Here is a 25,489-nt window from a genome sequence, read left to right as displayed (position 1 = left end):
ATAGCTGCTCCCGCAGCCTAGGCCCTAGAGTGACCGGGTGTGGAGGAGGGCACCAGTCACGCAGCCACAAACGGAGCACAAACCAGACAGAACCCTGTTGCCGTGAGCCACCAAGACTCGCGGCCAGGTGCAGTGGCTCACGCCTATAATCCCAGCATTTTGGGAGGCCGAGGCAGGCAGATCATCTGAGGTCAGGAGTTGAGACCAGCCTAGCCAACATGGTGAAATTTCATCTCTACTAAAAATACAAAATTAGCTGGGCATGGTGGCGCATGCCTGTAATCCCAGCTACTCAGGAGGCTGAGGCAGGAGAACTGCTTGAACTGGGGAGGCGGAGGTTGCAGTGAGCCGAGATCACACCACTGCACTCCAGCCCGGGTGGCAGAGCAAGAATCTGTCTCCAAAGAAAGAAAAAGAAAAAGAGTCTCTGCAGATATGATTAAATTGTGGACCTCACGAGATCAGCCTGGATTATCGGGTGGGCCCTAAATCCAACGACCAGTGTCCTTAGAAGGGATGCAAAGGGAGAAATACCCGGGAGAAGCCCCCACGGATATGGAGGCAGGGTGTGGGCGACGCAGCCACAAGCCAAGGAATGCCCAGAGCCACCTGCAGCTGGAAGGGCAGAAAGCATGCTCCCCTAGCCTGAGCGGCCGTGTGGCACTGCCACGCCTTCGCCTCAGACTCTGGCCTCTGGAACTGTGGGATAGAGCTTTCCTGTGGCTTTCAGCCCCTGGTTTGTGGTTTGCTGGCACAGCCCGGAGCACCTGACAGCCAGGCGCATGGCTTGTTTCAGCCAAGGGAACAATAGCAAGTCTCACGTTGGGGGAAAGGAGGAGCGCGCGCTGGGCCTTCCGTCTGCTCCCAGAAACAGGGAGGCCGCTGTGGGAACAGCCAGCTTCTTCCAGAGAATGAGAGAACGTGGTCCCAACCCTTCCAGCTACTCCAAGGGGGTAGCGGGCTGCCCACCTGGCTGACTGGCTCCCTATCTCCTCTGCTGTGGGCTTAGCCCACTGTGGGGAGCCCAAGGAAACAGGCCAGGCAGCCCCTGCCCCAGGTCACCCCTAGGGAGACCCAGGAGGACCCAGCTGGGGGCATGAGCTATGTGAGGAAGAGGAGGCCGCTGGGGATAAAGTCAGGGGCTGCACAGTGACTGGACATGGTGGTAAGGGAGCCCCTGCGTCTCCCTGCCCCTCCATTGGCACCAACCCTACCTCCACCTGAAGGGGCAGCTCCTTCCCAGCCCACAACACCTGCACTGGAGTTTTGGACACAAGAGAACCCAAAATGAAGATCCTGAGTGGGCAGGAGGGGCGGGGCCTCTCCTAGGAAAGGGGTGGGGTCTTCTCTGGGGAAGGGGCAGGGCCTCCTCTCAGAAAGGGGTGGGGCCTGCTCTGGGGAGGGGGCGGGCCTGTCTTAGGAAAGGGGTGGGGCCTGCTCTGGGAAGGGGCAGGGCTGTCTGGGGAAGGACTAGGGTCAGGGCTCATGCTCTCCTGAGCTTGCCGGGTAGCCTCTGCTTCAAAGGGCACAGCAGGGAAGAGCAGGCAGGGGCCCAGCCGCATCCGTGTCCACGCTGCATCACCGGGAGAAACCCCTCTTCACAGCTGCAAGCTGGGAGACAGATGAGGAAGTTGGAGGGAGCCTGGCCACCTCTTCCTTACCAGGTCTCTGACTGCAGTGCCCCCACCCCACCCTGCCCATTTCCTGGCCTGTGCAGAGACTGCTGGGCCCAGTGGGCACAGCCAGGCAGATACATAGGTTTTGGGGGTGGGCCGGAAACAGATCACCCTCGAAATGACCCAGGGATGGCTCTGGGGGTCATGCTAACCGCTTCATGGAAGGGCCAGTTCTGAAGCCCCCAGAATCCCCACGTGGCTATGCCAGAGGCTCTGGGGTGGCCTCAGGGGCTCCATGGCAGGCCCAGGCCAACTGACCGCCCAGGAGGTCCCTAGGGCTAGACAGTGTGGGCTCCTGGGGCCACCAGAGGGGATGAGCAGGTCCTTTTGGGGGCTCTGCTGAGCCAAGCGGGGAAGTGGAAAGGCCCCAGACCTGAGCGGGTCCCAGGACCCTGGGTGGCGCTGATGAGCTGGGATGTCCCAACTGGCTTCGGACCCCACAGGGCTGCTGCTCAACTCCGGCCCTCAACCACTGCCTTCCCTGGGGTCAGATGGGAGGCAGCAGCTAGGGGAGGGCAGTGGCCTCAGCCCACCGCCAGGAGCCAGGCTCAGTGGTTCATGCTTATAATCCTGGTACTTTGGGAGCCTGAGGTGGGAGGATCACTTGAACCCAGGAAGGAGTTTGAGACCAGCCTGAGCAACATAGTGAGACCCTGTCTCTACAAAACAAACAAAACTATTCAAAAATCACGTGCATGTTACTTTAGTAAAACAGGATTGTTTTGAAAGATAAGAACAAAAAGCAAGTTCTTAAAAATTAGCCAGTCATGGTGCCACATGCCTGTACAGCTACTTGGGAGGTAGGACAGCAGGGGATGGGACCCATTGCACCCGGGGACCTGTCACGCCCTGGGGACCCGTCGCGCCCTGGGGACCTGTCGCGCCCTGGGAACCGGTTGCACCCTGGCTTTGGAAGTGCAGAGCCCAGCCCAGGTGTCTGCCCTCCTGAGGGTTTTTACACATGTAAAGGGTGTGACACAGCCTTGCGGTCTGGGGACAAATGTCCTCCCCTTTGACCTCAGAGGATGCTCGAGGTTGGATCACTGTGCTCAGGGGCCTCGGCCTCCCCGCACACACCTGCCTTTGACAGGAGACACCAGACTCCTCTCTGAACTACACAAGCACCTGCTCTGGCCCTAGCAGCCTCCGTGGGCTCCACCTAGAAGGCCGGGGGCAGCCGGGCGCGGCCGGGCGCGGTGGCTCAAGCCTGTAATCCCAGCACTTTGGGAGGCCGAGACGGGCGGATCACGAGGTCAGGAGATCGAGACCATCCTGACTAACACGGTGAAACCCCGTCTCTACTAAAAAATACAAAAAACTAGCCGGGCGAGGTGACGGGCTCCTGTAGTCCCAGCTACTCGGGAGGCTGAGGCAGGAGAATGGCGTAAACCTGGGAGGCGGAGCTTGCAGTGAGCTGAGATTCGGCCACTGCACTCCAGCCTGGGCGACAGAGTGAGACTCCGTCTCAAAAAAAAAAAAAAAAAAAAAAAGAAGGCCGGGGGCTCAGCTCTCCAACACAAGTGGGCATTGTGCCCAGGGTCCACACCCAGTGCCCCCTGTCTGGCTGGGTCCACAGAGCCAACCAGAACTTCTGCAGGTTTGAAGGCGTTGGCAGCTCTGCCTGGCAGCTCCCCAAAGCCCTGACAGGACCACCAGGTCCTAGTTGCCTTTTGTCACTTTGCAGCAGGAGCTGACAGTGACCTGAGGACTAAGACCTTCTCCATTTTCCCAGTGTAGAGACCCAGGGCGAGGTGCAATTCACATACATATGGCACATGCAGACACGTGTGCACACAAGCAAATGCTCGCACACACACACCCACACCCTCTCCTCAGGGCCACCTGACCCTCAGGGCTACACACACACACACACACACACACACACACACACCCTCTCCTCAGGGCCACCTGACCCTCAGGGCTACACACACATACACACACACACCCCCTCCCCAGGGCCACCTGACCCTCGGGGCTACACACACACACACACACACACTCACACACACACACCCTCTCCTCAGGGCCACCTGACCCTCAGGGCTACACACACATACACACACACACACCCTCCCCAGGGCCACCTGACCCTCGGGGCTACACACACACACACACACCCTCCCCAGGGCCACCTGACCCTCAGGGCTACACACACACACACACCCCCCAGGGCCACCTGACCCTCGGGCTACACACACACACTCACACACACACACACACCCCCTCCCCAGGGCCATCTGACCCTCAGGGCTACACACACACACACTCACACACACACACACCCCCCAGGGCCACCTGACCCTCGGGGCTACACACACACACACACACTCACACACACACCCTCCCCAGGGCCACCTGACCCTCAGGGCTACACACACACACACACACACACACACACCCTCCCCAGGGCCACCTGACCCTCGGGGTTACACACACACACCCCCCTCCCCAGGGCCACCTGACCCTCAGGGCTACACACACACACACACTCACACACACACACACACACACCCCAGGGCCACCTGACCCTCAGGGCTACACACATACACACACACACACACACACACACCCCCCAGGGCCACCTGACCCTCGGGGCTACACAAAGTCCCCACCAACCGTGGCAAGCCTGGGAAATGGCTGTGAAGGAACCCAGGGCTCTTCTCACAGATTCAGGACTGGGGGGATTCCTACCAGGGAATCTGACCACGTTTCCACGGCCCCATGGGGGTTTTGCCCAGGGTGAGAACCGGGAGTGGAGGGCAGGCAGCCCCCACATGCCCCCTGCATTTGGTACGAGGGATGTGCCAACCACGTGGCGTGTGTGTGGTGTCCCCATGTCCTGTGTGGCCAGGCCTCCGCCATGCACAGCGGCCAAGCCACACCCCTGCAGCACCAACCGAAACCACACAGTGCGGCGTGTCTGCCTGAGTTTATTATTGGAAAGCAAAGACTGAACAAAGACTCAGACAATAAATATCTGAAGAGAGGAAGCCAAGCTTAGGAGGCCAGGAAGCTCAGAGGGTCCGGGGGAGGCAGAGCTGTGGAGGGCAGTGAAGTGTGGCTGTGCCCACCCAGTTCACCCACTCCCCAGATGCCTGGGGGAGCGCCGGGCCCGGTGGGAGGTGTCGGTGGGCAACTCGCAGATGGTGTCCTGGCACTGGCAGCTCTCGATGTGCGTGTAGGTGTGTGCCAGCGAGCCACCATTGGGGCAGCTCAGGACCACCTCACGCTGGCTGGTTTTCTCTTCTCTGCAGCAGGAGCACCTGTGGTCCAGGGACTGGGCCCTGGCCGAGTACCTGCGGGGAGGGCGGAGTGAGGGGCGACCTCCCAGGGCCAGAGCTGGCCTCTCGCCTCTATGGGGTCCCCACCATCCCCTCCAGGCACACTCCCAGCCTGGAACTCACATGGCAAATGTCCCGCAGGACCCGGAGCAATGATTCATGAGGACGGTCTTGGTGCAGCCGGCGTACGAAACCTCCGTGATGACGGGGACGGTGGAGCAGGGCACCCTGGTCTCATTGCGAGGGATGCCTGGGGAGAGGGGGCAGCGGCTCGGGGCAGGGCCTCCACATCTTTGAGGGGAGAGGGAGGCTCTCCCTCGCTTCGTCCCTTCCCCAGGCTCGGCCTCAGCCCCCAGCCCTCACTGCCCGCCCGGAGGCCATTGTCCATCCTCCAGCCACCCCAGGCAGGGCTGAGGGCACCAGCCCTTGTGCCCCAACCCTGCCCACCCCCCAGGCTATGCCCTGTACTCACAGGTCTTGCAGCATCCATTGGGCATGAGTGTGATGGAGCCCTGGAGGGAAAGGAGAATGAGCCCGGGACCCCCGGACATTCCTGGGGATGAGAGCACCTTCCTCCCATGCCACGGGCAGGAGTAGCTGCTACAGAAAGCCCCAAGCAAAGCCTCCTGTGGCAGCTCAGACCAGGCCCGAGGCCACTGTCACAGCACTGGGGCCCCAGACCCTCAGAACACCAGGCGCCCCCACTCCCGGCTAAGCACCCACAGCCAGGCCCCAGGTGGCCCACTCACCGGGACACAAATGCTGGCGTCAAAGTTGGGGCAGGTGATGTTGGAGATGGACGAGATGAGCTGGTTGTGGATCTTCACGCAGCTGAAGAATGTGCAGTTGTTCTTGGGGTCGCTCTTGAAGTCCCCAGGCTGTAGGGCAGGGAGCTTTGGTGAGGGAGGGCAGCAGGCCCAGCCCCAGACCAGCCAGGAAGACACCCTGGAGACATCTGGCTGGGGAGGCTTCCTGGCAAGGCCCTGGGCCACAGGACAAGCGACACGGGTGGGACCCCACATCAGGCACCAGTCTGGAGCCCACACAGCCCTCAAAGATCTGTCTGTGTTGTAACTCTAAATCTATGAACGTGACCTGCCTTGGAAAAGGGATCTTTGAAGGTGTCATTAAATGAAACATCCTAAGATGAGATCATCCTGCTGGGGGGGCCCTAAATCCTTACAAGGGAGAGGAGAGACAGACACAGGGAAGGAAACCTCATGGCCACAGCCAAGGGCACCTGGAGGAACCAGAGGCTGGGAAAGGTCCTTGCCTAGAGCCTCTGAGGGAGCACAGCCCTGAGGCCCTTTGCTCTGGGATTTCTGGGCCCCAGAACCAGGAGAATCCCTTTCTGCCCTGAAGACGCCTGCTCATTTGTCATGGCAGCCCTAGGACGCCCATCACAGCTGCGTCCAGGACTGGGAGGACTCAGCTGGAGGATCCTGGGTGGCCTGTGCCTTGCCCTGGGCTCAAGCAACCCCGGCCACGCCAGGGCCAGCAGCACACACCTTCAGGATGACGTGCTGGTTGTCAGGCTGCTTGAGGATACAGTGCGTCTGTTCACACTTCTTGCAGCATTCCCCGGGGGCCTCCACGAGTTCAAAGCCCTGCGCACACAGACACGCCACTGCAGCTGAACTCCCAGGCTGTACCCCACACCACACAAAGCCTGCAGGACTGCCGACAACCCCCACCTGGAGGAGGCCCCAAGCTGGGCAGGTGTCAGGACGGAGAGGTGGGAACAGGGAGAGGTTGGCATTGAAAGGAGGAAAGAAAGTGTCACGACACAGACATGGGCCCGGGTACTTGTCTGGGAGGAGGGAAAAGGGCAGGCTGAGGTGGGGAACCAGGGCTGGGGCGGCCGCTTACTGGGCTGCAGGAGGTGCTGCAGGGCACATGGGTGCAGGTGATGGTGTTGAGCAGGGTGCTGTTGTCCACCTTGTCCGTGCACACGCAGTCCTGGCACTTGGAGGAATAAACTGGAGAACCGGGCTTCGGGCATAGGGAGAGACGTGAGGCAGTGGCTTCTCCAGCACCCCAGCCAGCCCAAGAGCCTGCCAGGACCCCACACTGCAGCCAACCTCCTCCCCTCCTCCCCTCCTCCCCCCTCACCCAGCCCAGGGCTCACCTGGTACTCAGCATTCTCGTGAACGCACACCCCCTTGGACTCTTGGGAGAAAGAACGGAGAACGCCGTTCGTTGGAGACTGCCCCGGGATGGCCACCTGGCCAGACCCCCACTCCCAGTGCACACCCAGTGGGTGCTCAAGGCTGGGGTGGGTGCATCAACCAAGCATGCAGCCATCTGTGTCCCCAGAATCTGAGGCCCCTAGGAGAAAGCCCATCCCCCAGAGCCACCCCACCCCGGGCGGCAGCCTCCCCCCTGCCCGCCCACCAGCCCCCCACCCCGGGCGGCAGCCTCCCCCTGCCCCGCCCACCAGTCCTGCTTACCACACCAGTAGAAGGGGCAGCACCTGCCAGGCACCATCTTGCTCTTCGCTTCAAATCCCAGCGGGCACTCGGGGGGCTTCTCTTTGCACAGGCTGGTGTTGCACTCTGAAGACAGGGTGGGCATGCGGCCATGAGGGTGGCTCCTCACAGGCAAAGCCCCCGGGGCCACTGCACAGGGTCAGGCCCCTAGCACCACCAAGGGTCCCCTCCCCACCCAGGTCAGGCCCTGCAGCAGGGATGCCTGGACTGTGCCCAGCGGCCCCCTCCCAAGCCCTCTCAAGGGGCACATCGGAGGCCCCCAAGCCAGCTGTTTCCCCACTTGCCACAGAGGGGACAGCAGGCAGCCCGGCCTACGGGGATGTGTGCACCTCCGAGAGGTGGTGCGGGCCCCAGGGGATGGCCTTACTGCAGACGGTAATGTTGCAGCAGGTGTCGGCAGGGTCGACCTCCGTGGCGAGGTAGGTGCCGTCTTCCACACAGTGGGTAACAGGCTTCTGGCTGCACCTCTTGGTCTGGCAGACGATGCCACTTCCACCCTCCAGGCAGACACAGTTCTTGCAGTCGAACTCAAAGTGCTCCCCAAACTGCAGGGAAAGAGGGGTGAGTAGAAAGGACAGGAGGTGCCAGGCAGGCCCCGCCGCACCACAGCCCTGGAGCTGCAGCTGTGGTCAGTGGGGAGAAACAGCTGCCCTGAACAGAGTGCTGAGGGATCCTGGGGGAAACCGCGCCCCTCCTCACGTCAACCTGAGCACACCAGGCAGGTTCTGGGATAGGACAGTCGCTGCCCATTCACTGATACCACAAGACCATGACCTGCTCACCAGCATCTGCCAGCAGGGGCTTGGCACGTGGTAGATGCTCCACTCAGGCCTCTCAGGTTTGTGCAGAATTTAGCTAAGGAATCAGCCACATGGATGCTACCACAGGTAGGAGGCACAGGCAGCACAGAAGTGGCCAAGATGTCGTGTCAGAGCTTCTAGACAGAGTATCATATGACCAATGGGTGGTAAATGGAGGGAGGGAGAATGGATGGATAAATAGGTGGATGGTGGGTGGATGGATGGATGGATGGTGAATGGGTGGATAGATGGGTGGGCAGATGGTAGATGGATGGTGGATGGATGGATGGATGGATGGATGGATGGTGGATGGTTGGGTGGGTGGTCGGATGGTAGACGGATGGTGGATGGATGGATGGGTGGGTGGATGGGTGGATGGGTGGGTGGATGGATGGATGGATGGGATGGGTGGGTGGGTGGGTGGATAGATGGATGGGTGGGTGGGTGGGTGGATCGATGGGTGGGTGGATGGGTGGGTGGATGGGTGGGTGGGTGGGTGGGTGGATGGGTGGGCAGATGGTAGATGGATGGTGGATGGATGGATGGATGGATGGATGGATGGATGGATGGATGGTGGATGGTTGGGTGGGTGGTTGGATGGTAGACGGATGGTGGATGGATGGGCGGGTGGGTGGATGGGTGGATGAATGGGTGGGTGGATGGATGGGTGGGTGGGTGGGTGGGTGGATGGATGGATGGGTGCATGGTAGATGGATGGTGAATGGATGGGTGGATAGGTGGATGGATGGGTATATGAGTGGGTAGGTGGATGAATGGCTGGGTGGGTGAGTGGATGGATGGGTGGGTGGGTGGGTGGATGGATGGGTGGATGAGTGGGTAGGTGGGTGGGTGGATGGATGGATGCATGGATGGTGGGTGGGTGGATGGATGGATGGATGGATGGATGGATGGATGGATGGGTGGATGGGTGGGTGGGTGGATGGATGGATGGATGGATGGGTGGATGGGTGGATGGGTGGGTGGATGGATGGATGGGTGAGTGAATGGATAGATGGGTGGGTGGATGGTTGGATGGATGGTTGGATGGATGGATGGTGGATGGTAGATGGATGGTGGATGGTAGATAGATGGTGGGTGGATGGATGGATGGATGGATGGTGGATGGATGGGTGGATGGATGGATGGATGGATGGCCAGGTGGGTGGAAGGATGAAAGGACAGATAGATGAATGGAGGGACAGAAGGATGGTTGGGTGGGTGGCTGACTGGCTGGGTGGGTAGATGGATGGATGGATGGGTGGGTGGATGTGTAGGTAGATGAGTGGGTGGGTGGGTGCACAGATGAGTGGGTGATGACTAGGTAGGTGGAAGGATGGATGGAGGGGTAGGTGAGTGGGTAGATGGGTACATAGGCAGATGAGTGGGTGGTTGGAAGGATGGGTGGGTGAGTGGGTGATGTCCCTGCCAACTCAGCCATCCAGAACTTAGATCACCTCATTCCTCAATCTTTGAGGCTTTACGTTTTCATGTCCATCCCTCACTCCCCAGAATTTAGAATTTGTGGGAGAATCCCCCAGCACCAAGGTGGGGCCTACCTCTCTGGGCACATTGTCAGGTCCCACGCAGCCTAGGAAGAGGGAAGAAACAAGTTGTGTTAGCAGAGTCCTTGTGCAGCAGGGAGCAGGGGTGGGGGGTGGTCAGCCTCCTGGTCCCAGCCTCTGTGGACACCCAGGAGGCGGCGGGAGGGAGGCAGCAGGGGACAGTTTGAGTGGGTGGCCTACCGCAGGTCTTCACGCAGACATCAAAGCCAGGGGCGTAGTTCATGGTGCCCTCAGGACAGAAGCAACCTTCCACCAGGACTGTGTTGTTCTGCTGGGAGGAGCTGGGGGCGGGAGGGCATCGTCAGACAGCTGGGGTGGGGCTGGGGAGCTGGCAGGCGGGACTGCTATGCCCAGATGATGCCACCCTCTGCACTGCAGAGGGCAAGCCCACGGTCCTGGTGGACCCTCAAGCAACATACCTGGATTTGCACGTGGGCTCTTCTGCAGGGCCACAGGCCTGGTACTCCCTGTGAGACGGGCACTCCACCACTGCAGGACAGGGGCAGGGGTCAGAGGGCTGCCTCATGTCAGGCGGAGGAGCCTGGACCCCCTTGAGTGACAGCTGCCTAGTGCCCCACACACAGAGGAGGGTGGCCAGCTGTCTGGGGCATCAGCCTCTGCCCTCACGGTTGTCCCAAGCCAGGTGGTGGGCACCCAGTTGCGTTTAGTGGCACTGGCAGAACCCCCAGCACCTCAGTTCCTCCAGCTCAGCCTTTCCCCACCCCATGGCCCTAGCCCTGGTCTCACACCCACCATCTCTGCATCCCTGGCCACAGCCCACCTTGGTCTAGCTTCAGGCTGGGCACAGCACCCGGCAGAGCCTAGAGACCACATCTGGCCTGCAGGTCCCCAGCTCCAGGGCAGGGGCAGATGGACACTTACAGCAGGCCCCATGCGTGTGGTTCCGCCAGTCGAGGCAGACGCCCTGCTGGGCGCAGAGGGCTGCGTAGGCCTGCAGACTGGCACACTCCAGGCTTGAGCCCGGCACAAAGCAGCTGTCGAATACGCAGGCGTCATAGTAGTGCTGTGGGGGCACCAGCGCATGGCACTGGGCAAACAGGCTGCGCAGGGAGAGGCACAGGTCACACTCAGGTGGCAGCTGCCTCTCCCCCACTCCCTACCCCAGCATCTCTGCCCGGACTGTCCTCCTGGAGTCCGGCACCCACCAGAGAGGCGTCTGTGGCCGACAGAGGGTCAAGGGACAGGCCAGCCGGGGGACGGGTCAGGGACAGACCAAGGGATGGGCGAGCAAGGTGGCTCTGCAGCCCGGCTCCCAGACAGAAGCCACGTCTACGTGGTCATCAGCTTCAGGACCCCCTCCAACAACCCTGACAGACGGACACCCCAGCCTGTACTTGGCCCCTATACTTCCAGGGACGGGGTGCTGAACCCCATGGCTGCCAGCATTAGAAGCACCCCCCTCTGTCCAAGCCCAAATCTGCCTCCCAATATCAGCCTTGAGCTCTGTCCTGGGTTGACTGGTCTACTCTGAGTCTCACACTCGGCCAGCCCTGCACCTTCCCAGGAGCCGGGAGAGATTATGGAGTTCAATAAAGGCACAGGCATGCCAGACATGGCAGCTTAGCCCTGTGGAACCCAACGACCCGGGTCCTGGACACCACGGCGACCTAGCTCCTGGCCCTGGTTCCGTGGCCTCCTGCCTTCCCAGCCCCAGTGCCAGGCCCCATGCACTGCTTCCTTCCTCTTTGCAAGAGCTGGGGGCTGGGGCACAGAGGCCCTCAGCTTGTTGGTGTCACGGCCTCAGGCAGGCCCAGGCAGGGTCACCTGTCCTTGATGAGCTGGCAGAGGGGAGATGGGGTGCAGCCCTTGTGTGGGGTCGTTTTGTTGCCCCCGGGCACAGTGACGGGCGGGCGCTTGGTCGTGGAGCTGCTGTGGGGGCAGTGTGGCTTGGAGGGGTCGTTCACTATCCACTGGTCGGCCGCAGCCTCACAGTTGGAGACGATCTCCCCAGTGGGCAGAATGCAGTCGTCAGAGGTGGTGTTGGTGCAGGTGCCTGTATCAGTGAGAGAGGCCATGTTGCAGACAGGGCAAGCCCTGCCCTTCTCCAGCCCAGATGCCCAGGACCGGCCAGCCAGGGTCAAGGGCAGAGACCAGGCCCCTTCCTGTTGGCTCCTCACAGGGACTGAACCCGGGTGATGGTCACAGCACCCCCAAGCAGAGAGGCAAGAGGCCCACAGCAGGCCCGTGGGTGTTTACACACAGCCTCAGCCTCAGCCTGGTCCAGCCGCCCGCCCTGGGGCAGGACAGGGGGGTAATGGGAGCCGTGGGAGCCTTGGGGGGCCTCGGGAGCCATGGGGGCCACGGAACTCACCGCACTGGCCCTTGGTGTTGTTGCCGAACCGGTGGTAGGGTAGCCTGACAGAGAAGGACAGGCCATTATAGGAGACGAGGACGCCCAGCTCGGGGATGTCCACCACGTAGTTGATGCCAGACTTGGACACCTCCAGCCCGTACTTCTTGTAGGGCACTGCCACCACCTGCCTGTTCACCTGCACCTGCGGCCGACACACCGCGGAGCTGCCTCAGTCCTCTCCTTGGGAGAGCTCTAGGGCTGCCCCACCCCGCCTGTTCTCCGACCTACACATGCAAGGAGAGGGCCCTGCCTACCCCCCTTTTCTGCCCCCTTTCTTGCTCCTACTCCGCTGCTCCTAACCAGACCCCGGTCCCATGGGTGAGCCAGTGAAGGAGCTCTCCTGGGAGCACCTGGGGACTGTGGAATCCCGCGCAGGCTCCCAGGGCCTCCTGAGCCTCAGAACCAATAATTCCTTTGCAACTAGGGGCGTCTCAGTCAAGGGTGTGCAGAGCCCTGTCCCTGACTCTGTCCTCAGGAGGCAGCTTCTGCTGTAGAGACTGTGCCCAGTGTGGCATGCGGGCCAGGGCTTGAGGGGCCCAGGATGCACCTGGAGGGCAGAGCTGATGGGTCCTGGAGCCGGGCGCCCACCCCATCCCACCTTCCAGCCTGGCTCTGGGAGAGGCTGTGCCTGGGCGCCCCCGCAGCCCAGTCCTCTGGCCCCTGGGGAACCGGGGTGCATTGGGGCCCATGTCAGCGCCCACCTCCGTGGCAGCCTCCCGCGGCCACGCTGTGCCTACCTGAACCTCCATGGGCATCATGTGCACGGTCTTGATCAGCACCTCCTGGGTCTCATGGCGCACAATGAGGGTGCGGGGGCAGGACACCTTATCGTTGGGGTCACAGTGGTAGTTATCGATGTAAACTCCGAAGTTGTCCACGGACGGGCTGATCTCCTCCACCAGCACGTAGGTGCAGTTGCCCTGGTAGCTGTAGTACAGTCCGTCGAAGGTGACATAGTGCGGGTCCCCCCAGCCCGTGCAGTAGCCTGCGAGGGAGCCAGAGTGAGCCGTGCCGCCTGTGCCCCTCAGCCGGGGTCGGGTGCAAGAGCTGGGCCGGGGCGCAGTCAGGAAGAGCCAGCAGGAAGCTGGGGCCTGAAAACCCTGCTCCCGTGCGTGGGCTCGGGGACGTCTGAGCTGCACTGGCCCTGGCGCACCCACAGCAGCCCATTCTGCAGGACGGACCAGGGTTCAAACCTCAACTCAGCCCCCTCTCGCCTCAGAAGCACCCTTGTCCCAGGGAGGAGCCCTAACTCCATCAGGCAAGCCCTCCACCTGCCCAGACCCTCCCCGCCAGTGAGGCAAAAGCAGGGCTGAGGAGACCCTCAGAAGTCACCCAGCCTCAGTGAACACTGCAGTGGGGTCTGTGCCCAAGGAGCCTCAACCCTTCTGCCCCTGGGAGATGGGCCCTGCAGCCCCCACCCACGGAGAGGGCAGGAGATGCGGGGAAGGCCTGGGGACCCCGGACTCACAGTCACACTCCCAATGCCAGCAGCAGCCGTCAGGGTCGCTGACGCGCACGGGGGTGAGGCCGTTGGAGCAGGTGGGCATGGGCGGCGGCTCACACTCCACCCTCACGATCTCCACCGTGTTGTTGTACTTGCACGTGGCCATGAAGCAGTCGCACAGCCACCAGGTCTCGTTCTCCTGGGGACAAGAGGCAAGGGGCAGTCAGTGGGACCGGCACAGGACGGGGTGGTCTGCGCTCGGGAGGGGCGGGTGCCGAGCCAGGAGGCTGGAGGCCGAGGTGGCTTCCAAGGACCTCACTGCAGCCAGCCACCTTGCCAGGCACAGCGGGTCACGGCAGGGCACGGTGAAAAGGTGGAGGGCTTGGCAGACCCCGCACCCAAGGGGCTGCAGGAGGCCCTGGCCTCAGACGACCAGCAGGAAGTGGTGCCTGGGGCCTTGGGTGCCCGGACATGCCGCGCTCAGTGCCATGGGGACAAAGCCACCTGCAGCCCACTGACCTGTCTGGGAGGATCAAAGTCTGGACACGCGGGGGGCTTGGTGGTGCTGGGCGTTGGCTTGGAGGGCGTGGGCAATGGCTTGGAAGACGTGGGCGTCGACTTGGAGGGCGTGGGCGTTGGGGAGGGCGTGGATGGGCAGGACCAGTTATAGAACTCCAAGGTACAGCTCAGTGAGCAGTTCACGAAATAGCAGGTGTCTCCGTGTGTGCCGTTGTACACCACCTCACCTGCGAAGGGAGACAGACCCATGACCACACCGCCCAGAGGCAGGGCTAGCCGCTGGACCGCACAGAGGTACCCCCAGAGGCCACCCGAGGGAAGCTATGCCCTGGACACAGCCACCCTCGACAGCTGCCGCCTCCTGAGACGCTCCCACAGTGATCTCAGCCCTGGCGCCTGAGCACCGGTACATGCCGGGGCCAAAACCAGCCTCGGCCGCCCGAGCCCAGGATGTGAACAGCCTGAGCACCTGGTGCGTAGAAGGTGTCGTTCAGTTCACAGCATTTAATGATGGACGGCTTCAGGCCTGTAGTCGTGATGCTGCTGAGTGTGGAGATTGGGGTCGTTGTGGTGGTCCAGGCGCTGGTGGTGGTCGTCTGCACAGTGCTGGGGGTGGTGGGTGCAGATGACCCGGTCGTGGTACTGTGAGTGGGGGTGCCTGTGAGAGCAGGAGACACCAGTGAGGGCTGAGACATTGCACATCTCAGACACCGCAGGGTCCCAACTGCCACTCCCCAGCTGCGAGGGAGCCAGACAGTCGACCGGGTCACAGAACTGGAGGACCAGGGCCTCGCGCCCACCTCCCAGGTTCTGAGTCACCAGGCAGGGTGGAGTGACAGGGCCAGCATCACCACAGCCGAGTGTCACGAGAGCCCGTAGATGACCTGGTGCTCCGGCAGCAACACAGCTTGCTGGCCAAGCTGACTGACAGCAAGAGTTGTCCAGAAGGCACCGGCTGTGGCACACCGTCTGCCGGAAAGAGGCCCCGAGGAGGGGGTACAGCCAGAAGCAGGAGGACCTGCAGGCACCTCACTGGCAGCCTCTCTCTGCCCCCCAGCCTTGGTGGGCTCCCACAGCACCACATCACACAGCAGTGGGCCCCTGAAGAAGGCTGTCCTATGGGCGAGCGGGGTGGCCTTTGACTCCACTGCCCAGCACTGGCTGGTGTCAGTGACTCCTAAGAAGGCCGTCATATGGGCAAGCAGCGGGGTGGCCTTTGGCTTCACTGCCCATCACTGGACAGTGTCAGCAGCTCCTGCCCACACAGTAACCATGCTTGGTGGGCAGAGAGGTGCCCAGAACCTGCCTTGAGCCTTCCTGGGACAGTCCTGCCTGGCCGAAGGGGAGGAGGAAGCATCCCAGGCTGGAGGAACCGAGCGGCTCTGCTTACCTGGAGGGGCCGTGGTGGTGCTGGGCGGTGGAGACGGCGTGTGACCTCCCGTCGTGGTGGCTGTAGGTGACGTGGGTGTGGAGGGTGGGGCCGTACTGGTCGTCTCAATGGTAGGTGGTGCAGTACTCAAAAGGGTGGTTGACTCCGTGGGAGGGGAAGAGGTGGACTGAGATATCTGAGGGGTTGAGGACTCAGGTGGGGGTTTGGATGTGGTTGACTCAGAAATGGGTGCTGTGCTTGTGGGGCTGGGGATCTCCGTGCTTGTAGTCGTAGGTGTTGGGGTTGACGTCATCGTAGTGGTGGTGGTGATGGGTGTCGGGGTTGGGGTCTGTGTGCTGGTGGATGTTGGGGTTGGGGTCACCGTAGTGGTGGTGGTGATGGGTGTCAGGGTTGGGGTCTGTGTGCTGGTGGATGTTGGGGTTGGGGTCACCGTAGTGGTGGTGGTGATGGGTATCGGGGTTGGGGTCTGAGTGCTGGTAGATGTTGGGGTTGGGGTCACTGTAGTGGTGATGGCGATGGGTGACGGGGTTGGGGTCTGTGTGCCAGTGGGTGTTGGGGTTGATGGCACCGAAGTGGTATTGGTGATGGGTGTCGGGGTGGGGGTCTGTGTGCTCGTGGGTGTTGTGGTTGGAGTCACTGTCCTGGTGGTGGTGGTGATGGGTGTCGGGGTTGGGGTCTGTGTGCTGGTGGGTGTTGGTGTTGGGGTCACCGTGGTAGTGGTGGTGATGGATGTTGGGGTTGGGGTCTGTGTGCTGGTGGGTGTTGGGGTTGGTGTTGCTGTCGTGGTGGTGGTGGTGATGGGTGTCGAGGTTGGGGTCTGTGTGCTGCTGGGTGTTGGGGTTGGTGTCACTGTCGTGGTGGTGGTGGTGATGGGTGTCGAGGTTGGGATCTGTGTGCTGGTGGGTGTTGGGGTTGGTGTCACTGTGTTGGTAGGTGTTGGGGTTGGGGTCTCTGTGGTTGTAGGTGTCGGGGTTGGTGTCACTGTAGTGGTGGTGGTGGGTGTTGGGGTCTCTGTGGCGGTGGTGGTGGCTGTTGTGGTGGGGGTCACTGTAGTGGTGGTGGTGATAGGTGTTGGTGGAGTGGTTGGGGTCTGTGTGCTGGTGGGTGTTGGGGTTGGGGTCTGTGTGCTGGTGGGTGTTGGGGTTGGGGTCACCGTGGTAGTGGTGGTGATGGATGTCGGGGTTGGGGTCTGTGTGCTGGTAGGTGTTGGGGTTGGTGTCGCTGTCGTGGTGGTGGTGGTGATGGGTGTCGGGGTTGGGGTCTGTGTGCTGGTGGGTGTTGGGGTTGGTGTCGCTGTCGTGGTGGTGGTGGTGATGGGTGTCGGGGTTGGGGTCTGTGTGCTGGTGGGTGTTGGTGTTGGGGTCACCGTGGTAGTGGTGGTGATGGATGTGGGTGTTGGGGTTGGTGTTGCTGTCGTGGTGGTGGTGGTGATGGGTGTCAGGGTTGGGGTCTGTGTGCTGGTGGGTGTTGGGGTTGGTGTCATTGCTGTGGTGTTGCTGGTGATGGGTGTTGGGGTTGGGGTCTGTGTGCTGGTGGGTGTTGGGGTTGGTGTTGCTGTCGTGGTGGTGGTGGTGATGGGTGTCGGGGTTGGGGTCTGTGTGCTGGTGGGTGTTGGGGTTGGTGTCATTGCTGTGGTGTTGCTGGTGATGGGTGTAGGGGTTGGGGTCTGTGTGCTGGTGGGTGTTGGGGTTGGTGTCACTGTGTTGGTAGGTGTTGGGGTTGGGGTCTCTGTGGTTGTAGGTGTCGGGGTTGGTGTCACTGTAGTGGTGGTGGTAGGTGTTGGGGTCTCTGTGGCGGTGGTGGTGGCTGTTGTGGTGGGGGTCACTGTAGTGGTGGTGGTGATAGGTGTTGGTGGAGTGGTTGGGGTCTGTGTGCTGGTGGGTGTTGGGGTTGGGGTCACCGTGGTAGTGGTGGTGATGGATGTCGGGGTTGGGGTCTGTGTGCTGGTAGGTGTTGGGGTTGGTGTCGCTGTCGTGGTGGTGGTGGTGATGGGTGTCGGGGTTGGGGTCTGTGTGCTGGTGGGTGTTGGGGTTGGTGTCGCTGTTGTGGTGGTGGTGGTGATGGGTGTCGCGGTTGGGGTCTGTGTGCTGGTGGGTGTTGGGGTTGGTGTCGCTGTCGTGGTGGTGGTTGTGATGGGTGTTGGGGTTGGGGTCTGTGGGCTGGTGGGTGTTGGGGTTGGTGTCACTGTGTTGGTAGGTGTTGGGGTTGGGGTCTCTGTGGTTGTAGGTGTCGGGGTGGGTGTCACTGTAGTGGTGGTGGTGGGTATTGGGGTTGGGGTCTCTGTGGTGGTGGTGGTGGGTGTTGTGCTTGGGGTCACTATAGTGGTGGTCGTGATAGGTGTTGATGGAGTGGTTGGGGTTTGTGTGCTGGTGGGTGTCGGGGTTGGGGTCTGTGTGCTGGTGGGTGTTGGGGTTGATGTCACCGAAGTGGTGGTGGTGATGCTTGTCGGGGTTGGGGTCACTGTCGTGGTGGTGGTGATGGGTGTCAGGGTTGGAGTCTGTGTGCTGGTGGATGTTGGGGTTGGGGTCACCTTAGTGGTGGTGGTGATGGATATCGGGGTTGGGGTCTGTGTGCCAGTGGGTGTTGGGGTTGATGGCACCAAAGTGGTAGTGGTGATGGGTGTCGAGGTGGGGGTCTGTGTGCTCGTGGATGTTGTGGTTGGAGGCACTGTCGTGGTGGTGGTGGTGATGGGTGTCGGGGTTGGGGTCTGTGTGCTGGTGGGTGTTGGTGTTGGGGTCACCGTGGTAGTGGTGGTGATGGATGTTGGGGTTGGGGTCTGTGTGCTGGTGGGTGTTGGGGTTGGTGTCACTGTCGTGGTGGTGGTGGTGATGGGTGTCGGGGTTGGGGTCTGTATGCTGGTGGGTGTTGGGGTTGGTGTCGCTGTCGTGGTGGTGGTGGTGATGGGTGTCGGGGTTGGGGTCTGTGTGCTGGTGGGTGTTGGGGTTGGTGTTGCTGTCGTGGTGGTGGTGGTGATGGGTGTTGAAGTTGGGGTCTGGGTGCTGGTGGATGTTGGGGTTGGTGTCACTGTGTTGGTAGGTGTTGGGGTTGGGGTCTCTGTGGTTGTAGGTGTCGGGGTTGGTGTCACTGTAGTGGTGGTCGTGGGTGTTGGGGTTGGGGTCTCTGTGGTGGTGGTGGTGGTGGTGGGTGTTGTGGTTGGGGTCACTGTAGTGGTGATGGTGATAGGTGTTGGTGGAGTGGTTGGGGTCTGTGTGCTGGTGGGTGTTGGGGTTGGGGTCTGTGTGCTGGTGGGTGTTGGGGTTGGTGTCGCTGTCGTGGTGGTGGTGGTGATGGGTGTCGGGGTTGGGGTCTGTGTGCTGGTGGGTGTTGGGGTTGGTGTCGCTGTCGTGGTGGTGGTGGTGATGGGTGTCGGGGTTGGGGTCTGTGTGCTGGTGGGTGTTGGGGTTGGTGTCGCTGTCGTGGTGGTGGTGGTGATGGGTGTCGGGGTTGGGGTCTGTGTGCTGGTGGGTGTTGGGGTTGGTGTCGCTGTCGTGGTGGTGGTGGTGATGGGTGTCGGGGTTGGGGTCTGTGTGCTGGTGGGTGTTGGGGTTGGTGTTGCTGTCGTGGTGGTGGTGGTGATGGGTGTCGGGGTTGGGGTCTGTGTGCTGGTGGGTGTTGGGGTTGGTGTTGCTGTCGTGGTGGTGGTGGTGGTGATGGGTGTCGAAGTTGGGGTCTGGGTGCTGGTGGGTGTTGGAGTTGGTGTCACTGTGTTGGTAGGTGTTGGGGTTGGGGTCTCTGTGGTTGTAGGTGTCGGGGTTGGTGTCACTGTAGTGGTAGTGGTGGGTGTTGGGGTTGGGGTCTCTGTGGTGGTGGTGGTGGGTGTTGTGGTTGGGGTCACTGTAGTGGTGGTGGTGATAGGTGTTGGTGGAGTGGTTGGGGTCTGTGTGCTGGTGGGTGTCGGGGTTGGGGTCTGTGTGCTGGTGGGTGTTGGGGTTGGTGTCGCTGTTGTGGTGGTGGTGGTGATGGGTGTCGAGGTTGGGGTCTGTGTGCTGGTGGGTGTTGGGGTTGGTGTCGCTGTCGTGGTGGTGGTGGTGATGGGTGTCGAAGTTGGGGTCTGGGTGCTGGTGGGTGTTGGGGTTGGTGTCACTGTGTTGGTAGGTGTTGGGGTTGGGGTCTCTGTGGTTGTAGGTGTCGGGGTTGGTGTCACTGTAGTGGTAGTGCTGGGTGTTGGGGTTGGGGTCTCTGTGGTGGTGGTGGTGGGTGTTGTGGTTGGGGTCACTGTAGTGGTCGTGGTGATAGGTGTTGGTGGAGTGGTTGGGGTCTGTGTGCTGGTGGGTGTCGGGGTTGGGGTCTGTGTGCTGGTGGGTGTTGGGGTTGGTGGCGCTGTCGTGGTGGTGGTGGTGATGGGTGTCGAGGTTGGGGTCTGTGTGCTGGTGGGTGTTGGGGTTGGTGTCACTGTCGTGGTGGTGGTGGTGATGGGTGTCGAGGTTGGGGTCTGTGTGCTGGTGGGTGTTGGGGTTGGTGTCGCTGTCGTGGTGGTGGTGGTGATGGGTGTTGGGGTTGGGGTCTGTGTGCTGGTGGGTGTTGGGGTTGGTGTCGCTGTCCTGGTGGTGGTGGTGATGGGTGTCGAAGTTGGGGTCTGGGTGCTGGTGGGTGTTGAGGTTGGTGTCACTGTGTTGGTAGGTGTTGGGGATGGGGTCTCTGTGGTTGTAGGTGTCGGGGTTGGTGTCACTGTAGTGGTAGTGGTGGGTGTTGGGGTTGGGGTCTCTGTGGTGGTGGTGGGTGTTGTGGTTGGGGTCACTGTAGTGGTGGTGGTGATAGGTGTTGGTGGAGTAGTTGGGGTCTGTGTGCTGGTGGGTGTCGGGGTTGGGGTCTGTGTGCTGGTGGGTGTTGGGGTTGGTGTCGCTGTTGTGGTGGTGGTGGTGATGGGTGTCGAGGTTGGGGTCTGTGTGCTGGTGGGTGTTGGGGTTGGTGTCGCTGTCGTGGTGGTGGTGGTGATGGGTGTCGAAGTTGGGGTCTGGGTGCTGGTGGGTGTTGGGGTTGGTGTCACTGTGTTGGTAGGTGTTGGGGTTGGGGTCTCTGTGGTTGTAGGTGTCGGGGTTGGTGTCACTGTAGTGGTAGTGCTGGGTGTTGGGGTTGGGGTCTCTGTGGTGGTGGTGGTGGGTGTTGTGGTTGGGGTCACTGTAGTGGTCGTGGTGATAGGTGTTGGTGGAGTGGTTGGGGTCTGTGTGCTGGTGGGTGTCGGGGTTGGGGTCTGTGTGCTGGTGGGTGTTGGGGTTGGTGTCGCTGTGTTGGTAGGTGTTGGGGTTGGGGTCTCTGTGGTTGTAGGTGTTGGGGTTGGTGTCACTGTAGTGGTAGTGGTGGGTGTTGGGGTTGGGGTCTCTGTGGTGGTGGTGGTGGGTGTTGTAGTTGGGGTCACTGTAGTGGTGGTGGTGATAGGTGTTGGTGGAGTGGTTGGGGTCTGTGTGCTGGTGGGTGTCGGGGTTGGGGTCTGTGTGCTGGTGGGTGTTGGGGTTGGTGTCGCTGTGTTGGTAGGTGTTGGGGTTGGGGTCTCTGTGGTTGTAGGTGTTGGGGTTGGTGTCACTGTAGTGGTAGTGGTGGGTGTTGGGGTTGGGGTCTCTGTGGTGGTGGTGGTGGGTGTTGTAGTTGGGGTCACTGTAGTGGTGGTGGTGATAGGTGTTGGTGGAGTGGTTGGGGTCTGTGTGCTGGTGGGTGTCGGGGTTGGAGTCTGTGTGCTGGTGGGTGTTGGGGTTGGTGTCGCTGTCGTGGTGGTGGTGGTGATGGGTGTCGAAGTTGGGGTCTGGGTGCTGGTGGGTGTTGGGGTTGGTGTCACTGTGTTGGTAGGTGTTGGGGTTGGGGTCTCTGTGGTTGTAGGTGTTGGGGTTGGTGTCACTGTAGTGGTAGTGGTGGGTGTTGGGGTTGGGGTCTCTGTGGTGGTGGTGGTGGGTGTTGTAGTTGGGGTCACTGTAGTGGTGGTGGTGATAGGTGTTGGTGGAGTGGTTGGGGTCTGTGTGCTGGTGGGTGTTGGGGTTGGTGTCGCTGTCGTGCTGGTGGTGGTGATGGGTGTCGAGGTTGGGGTTTGTGTGCTGGTGGGTGTTGGGGTTGGTGTCGCTGTCGTGGTGGTGGTGGTGATGGGTGTCGAGGTTGGGGTCTGTGTGCTGGTGGGTGTTGGGTTGGTGTCGCTGTCGTGGTGGTGGTGGTGATGGGTGTCGAAGTTGGGGTCTGGGTGCTGGTGGGTGTTGGGGTTGGTGTCACTGTGTTGGTAGGTGTTGGGGTTGGGGTCTCTGTGGTTGTAGGTGTCGGGGTTGGTGTCACTGTAGTGGTAGTGGTGGGTGTTGGGGTTGGGGTCTCTGTGGTGGTGGTGGTGGGTGTTGTGGTTGGGGTCACTGTAGTGGTCGTGGTGATAGGTGTTGGTGGAGTGGTTGGGGTCTGTGTGCTGGTGGGTGTCGGGGTTGGGGTCTGTGTGCTGGTGGGTGTCGGGGTTCGTGTCGCTGTCGTGGTGGTGGTGGTGATGGGTGTCGGGGTTGGGGTTTGTGTGCTGGTGGGTGTTGGGGTTAGTGTTGCTGTCGTGGTGGTGGTGGTGATGGGTGTCGAAGTTGGGGTCTGGGTGCTGGTGGTTGTTGGGGTTGGTGTCACTGTGTTGGTAGGTGTTGGGGTTGGGGTCTCTGTGGTTGTAGGTGTTGGGGTTGGTGTCACTGTAGTGGTAGTGGTGGGTGTTGGGGTTGGGGTCTCTGTGGTGGTGGTGGTGGTGGGTGTTGTGGTTGGGGTCACTGTAGTGGTGGTGGTGATAGGTGTTGGTGGAGTGGTTGGGGTCTGTGTGCTGGTGGGTGTTGGGGTTGGGGTCTGTGTGCTGGTGGGTGTTGGGGTTGGTGTCGCTGTCGTGGTGGTGGTGGTGATGGGTGTCGAGGTTGGGGTCTGGGTGCTGGTGGGTGTTGGGGTTGGTGTCACTGTGTTGGTAGGTGTTGGGGTTGGGGTCTCTGTGGTTGTAGGTGTTGGGGTTGGTGTCACTGTAGTGGTAGTGGTGGGTGTTGGGGTTGGGGTCTCTGTGGTGGTGGTGGTGGGTGTTGTAGTTGGGGTCACTGTAGTGGTGGTGGTGATAGGTGTTGGTGGAGTGGTTGGGGTCTGTGTGCTGGTGGGTGTCGGGGTTGGGGTCTGTGTGCTGGTGGGTGTTGGGGTTGGTGTCGCTGTCGTGCTGGTGGTGGTGATGGGTGTCGAGGTTGGGGTTTGTGTGCTGGTGGGTGTTGAGGTTGGTGTTGCTGTCGTGGTGGTGGTGGTGATGGGTGTCGAAGTTGGGGTCTGGGTGCTGGTGGTTGTTGGGGTTGGTGTCACTGTGTTGGTAGGTGTTGGGGTTGGGGTCTCTGTGGTTGTAGGTGTTGGGGTTGGTGTCACTGTAGTGGTAGTGGTGGGTGTTGGGGTTGGGGTCTCTGTGGTGGTGGTGGTGGGTGTTGTGGTTGGGGTCACTGTAGTGGTGGTGGTGATAGGTGTTGGTGGAGTGGTTGGGGTCTGTGTGCTGGTGGGTGTCGGGGTTGGGGTCTGTGTGCTGGTGGGTGTTGGGGTTGGTGTCGCTGTCGTGGTGGTGCTGGTGATGGGTGTCGAAGTTGGGGTCTGGGTGCTGGTGGGTGTTGGGGTTGGTGTCACTGTGTTGGTAGGTGTTGGGGTTGGGGTCTCTGTGGTTGTAGGTGTTGGGGTTGGTGTCACTGTAGTGGTAGTGGTGGGTGTTGGGGTTGGGGTCTCTGTGGTGGTGGTGGTGGGTGTCGAGGTTGGGGTCTGTGTGCTGGTGGGTGTTGGGGTTGGTGTCACTGTCGTGGTGGTGGTGGTGATGGGTGTCGAGGTTGGGGTCTGGGTGCTGGTGGGTGTTGGGGTTGGTGTCGCTGTCGTGGTGGTGGTGGTGATGGGTGTCGAGGTTGGGGTCTGTGTGCTGGTGGGTGTTGTGGTTGGGGTCACCGTTGTGGTGGTGGTGATCGGTGTCGGGGTTGGCGTCTCTGTGCTAGTGGGCGTTGGGGTTGATGTCACTGAAGTGGTGGTGGGGATGGTTGTCGGGGTTGGGGTCACTGTAGTGGTGGTGGTGATGGGTGTTGGGGTCAGAGTCTCTGTGGTGGTGGGTGTCAGAGTTGGAGTCTCTGTGGTGGTGATGGTTGTGGTGGGTGTTGAGGTTGGAGTCTCTGTGGTGGTTATTGTCATGGTCGTGGGTTGGGTGACACACTTACAGCACTGAACGTTGATCTCATAGTTGAGGCAGAAGGCCATAGGAATGACCCCACCTGGCTTTTGGTCTTCATTTTTGCATACTAGCCCCTCATGGACGTCACACACCACTGTTTGTCCAAGCTGTCCAATGGGAACATCAGGATGCATGGTGGCTCTGCAAGAGATGTTAGCTGCCCATCCTGATTCGCAGATGCCTTCAATCAATTCTGTATCTCCACCTGGTTTGTTAAAGTCAGGTTTTCCAGAATCCAGCCAGCCAGTCCAAATGCAGACAGGCACGCATGGGGTAGTAGGGGTTGTCGTTGAGAATGTTGAAAATGTAGAAGGAGTTATTGATGGAGAGAGAGGAGTAGTTGTTGGAGGGCTGGGAGTGGTGGTTGTGGTGGTTGTTGGAGGGCTGGGAGTTGTGGTTGGGGTGGTTGTTGGGGGGCTGGGAGTGGTGGTTGGTGGAGGGGTGGTTGTGGTGGTTGTTGGGGGGCTGGGAGTGGTGGTTGGGGTGGTTGTTGGGGGGCTGGGAGTGGTGGTTGGTGGAGGGGTGGTTGTGGTGGTTGTTGGGGGGCTGGGAGTGGTGGTTGGTGGAGGGGTGGTTGTGGTGGTTGTTGGGGGGCTGGGAGTGGTGGTTGGGGTGGTTGTTGGGGGGCTGGGAGTGGTGGTTGGTGGAGGGGTGGTTGTGGTTGTTGGGGGGCTGGGAGTGGTGGTTGTGGTGGTTGTTGGGGGGCTGGGAGTGGTGGTTGGTGGAGGGGTGGTTGTGGTGGTTGTTGGGGGGCTGGGAGTGGTGGTTGGGGTGGTTGTTGGGGGGCTGGGAGTGGTGGTTGGTGGAGGGGTGGTTGTGGTTGTTGGGGGGCTGGGAGTGGTGGTTGTGGTGGTTGTTGGGGGGCTGGGAGTGGTGGTTGGTGGAGGGGTGGTTGTGGTGGTTGTTGGGGGGCTGGGAGTGGTGGTTGGTGGAGGGGTGGTTGTGGTGGTTGTTGGGGGGCTGGGAGTGGTGGTTGGTGGAGGGGTGGTTGTGGTGGTTGTTGGGGGGCTGGGAGTGGTGGTTGGGGTGGTTGTTGGGGGGCTGGGAGTGGTGGTTGGTGGAGGGGTGGTTGTGGTGGTTGTTGGAGAGCTGGGAGTGGTGGTTGTGGTGGTTGTTGGGGGGCTGGGAGTGGTGGTTGGGGTGGTTGTTGGGGGGCTGGGAGTGGTGGTTGGGGTGGTTGTTGGGGGGCTGGGAGTGGTGGTTGGTGGAGGGGTGGTTGTGGTGGTTGTCGGGGGGCTGGGAGTGGTGGTTGGTGGAGCGGTGGTGGTACAAGCCGTGGGCAGGCAACAATTGACACGTATCATGTAGTCGTAACACAGTCCAAACGGTCCATTTCCAAACTGGTCTTCATTCTTGCAAATGAACCCAACAGAGACATCGCACTGCACCTTCTGGCCTAGCTCCTGCAAGCTGAGGTGAGGATCCTTGACCGACCTGCACTCGATGTCCTCAGGGGCCCTGCAGACCCCATCAAATGTCTCTCGGTCGCCGCCGTCGCTGCCACTGCTGGGGTGGTCCTCGTTGATCCAGTCAGACCAGAAGCAGCACACCTCTAGGAAAGCAAAACCCAGCTCTTGTCACTCGCACCTGGGGAGAGGCACCTCCAGGAGGCCACTAGGATTCAGAGAACCCTGGGGCCTCCCTGACCGTGCCCCAGATGCAATCTCTTTTTTCCCCGTCATTGCCAGAAAACCAGAGTGCAGGGTCAGAGAGCTCAGGGCTGGACACCACTTCCATCCTCATTTTGCAAGTGAAAACCTAAGCCCAAAGAGACAGGGCCACCCAGCGTATAAAGA

General features: G+C 61.0%; 1 protein-coding gene across 1 annotated transcript in view; it reads right to left on the bottom strand.

Annotated features, from left to right (window-relative positions):
• Nucleotides 1-4,590: 4,590 nt before the first annotated feature.
• LOC105494167 (mucin 2, oligomeric mucus/gel-forming) overlaps nt 4,591-25,489 on the bottom strand; it is a 35,380-nt gene continuing 14,481 nt past the window's right edge. Inside the window, 21 exon segments of the mRNA XM_071075876.1 lie at nt 4,591-4,972; nt 5,081-5,207; nt 5,430-5,469; nt 5,707-5,835; nt 6,466-6,564; nt 6,827-6,949; nt 7,086-7,126; nt 7,408-7,512; nt 7,814-7,991; nt 9,803-9,834; nt 9,989-10,089; nt 10,228-10,297; nt 10,691-10,869; nt 11,594-11,822; nt 12,141-12,324; nt 12,920-13,167; nt 13,651-13,825; nt 14,146-14,372; nt 14,615-14,803; nt 15,536-22,385; nt 22,388-25,271. Coding sequence (XP_070931977.1) covers nt 4,753-4,972; nt 5,081-5,207; nt 5,430-5,469; nt 5,707-5,835; nt 6,466-6,564; nt 6,827-6,949; nt 7,086-7,126; nt 7,408-7,512; nt 7,814-7,991; nt 9,803-9,834; nt 9,989-10,089; nt 10,228-10,297; nt 10,691-10,869; nt 11,594-11,822; nt 12,141-12,324; nt 12,920-13,167; nt 13,651-13,825; nt 14,146-14,372; nt 14,615-14,803; nt 15,536-22,385; nt 22,388-25,271 — 12,430 coding nt within the window. The 3' untranslated portion in view covers nt 4,591-4,752.

Source organism: Macaca nemestrina, chromosome 12 (assembly GCF_043159975.1).
Source record: "Macaca nemestrina isolate mMacNem1 chromosome 12, mMacNem.hap1, whole genome shotgun sequence".
NCBI classification, from domain to species: Eukaryota; Metazoa; Chordata; class Mammalia; order Primates; family Cercopithecidae; genus Macaca; species Macaca nemestrina.
This window is presented reverse-complemented; position numbering and strand designations above follow the sequence as displayed.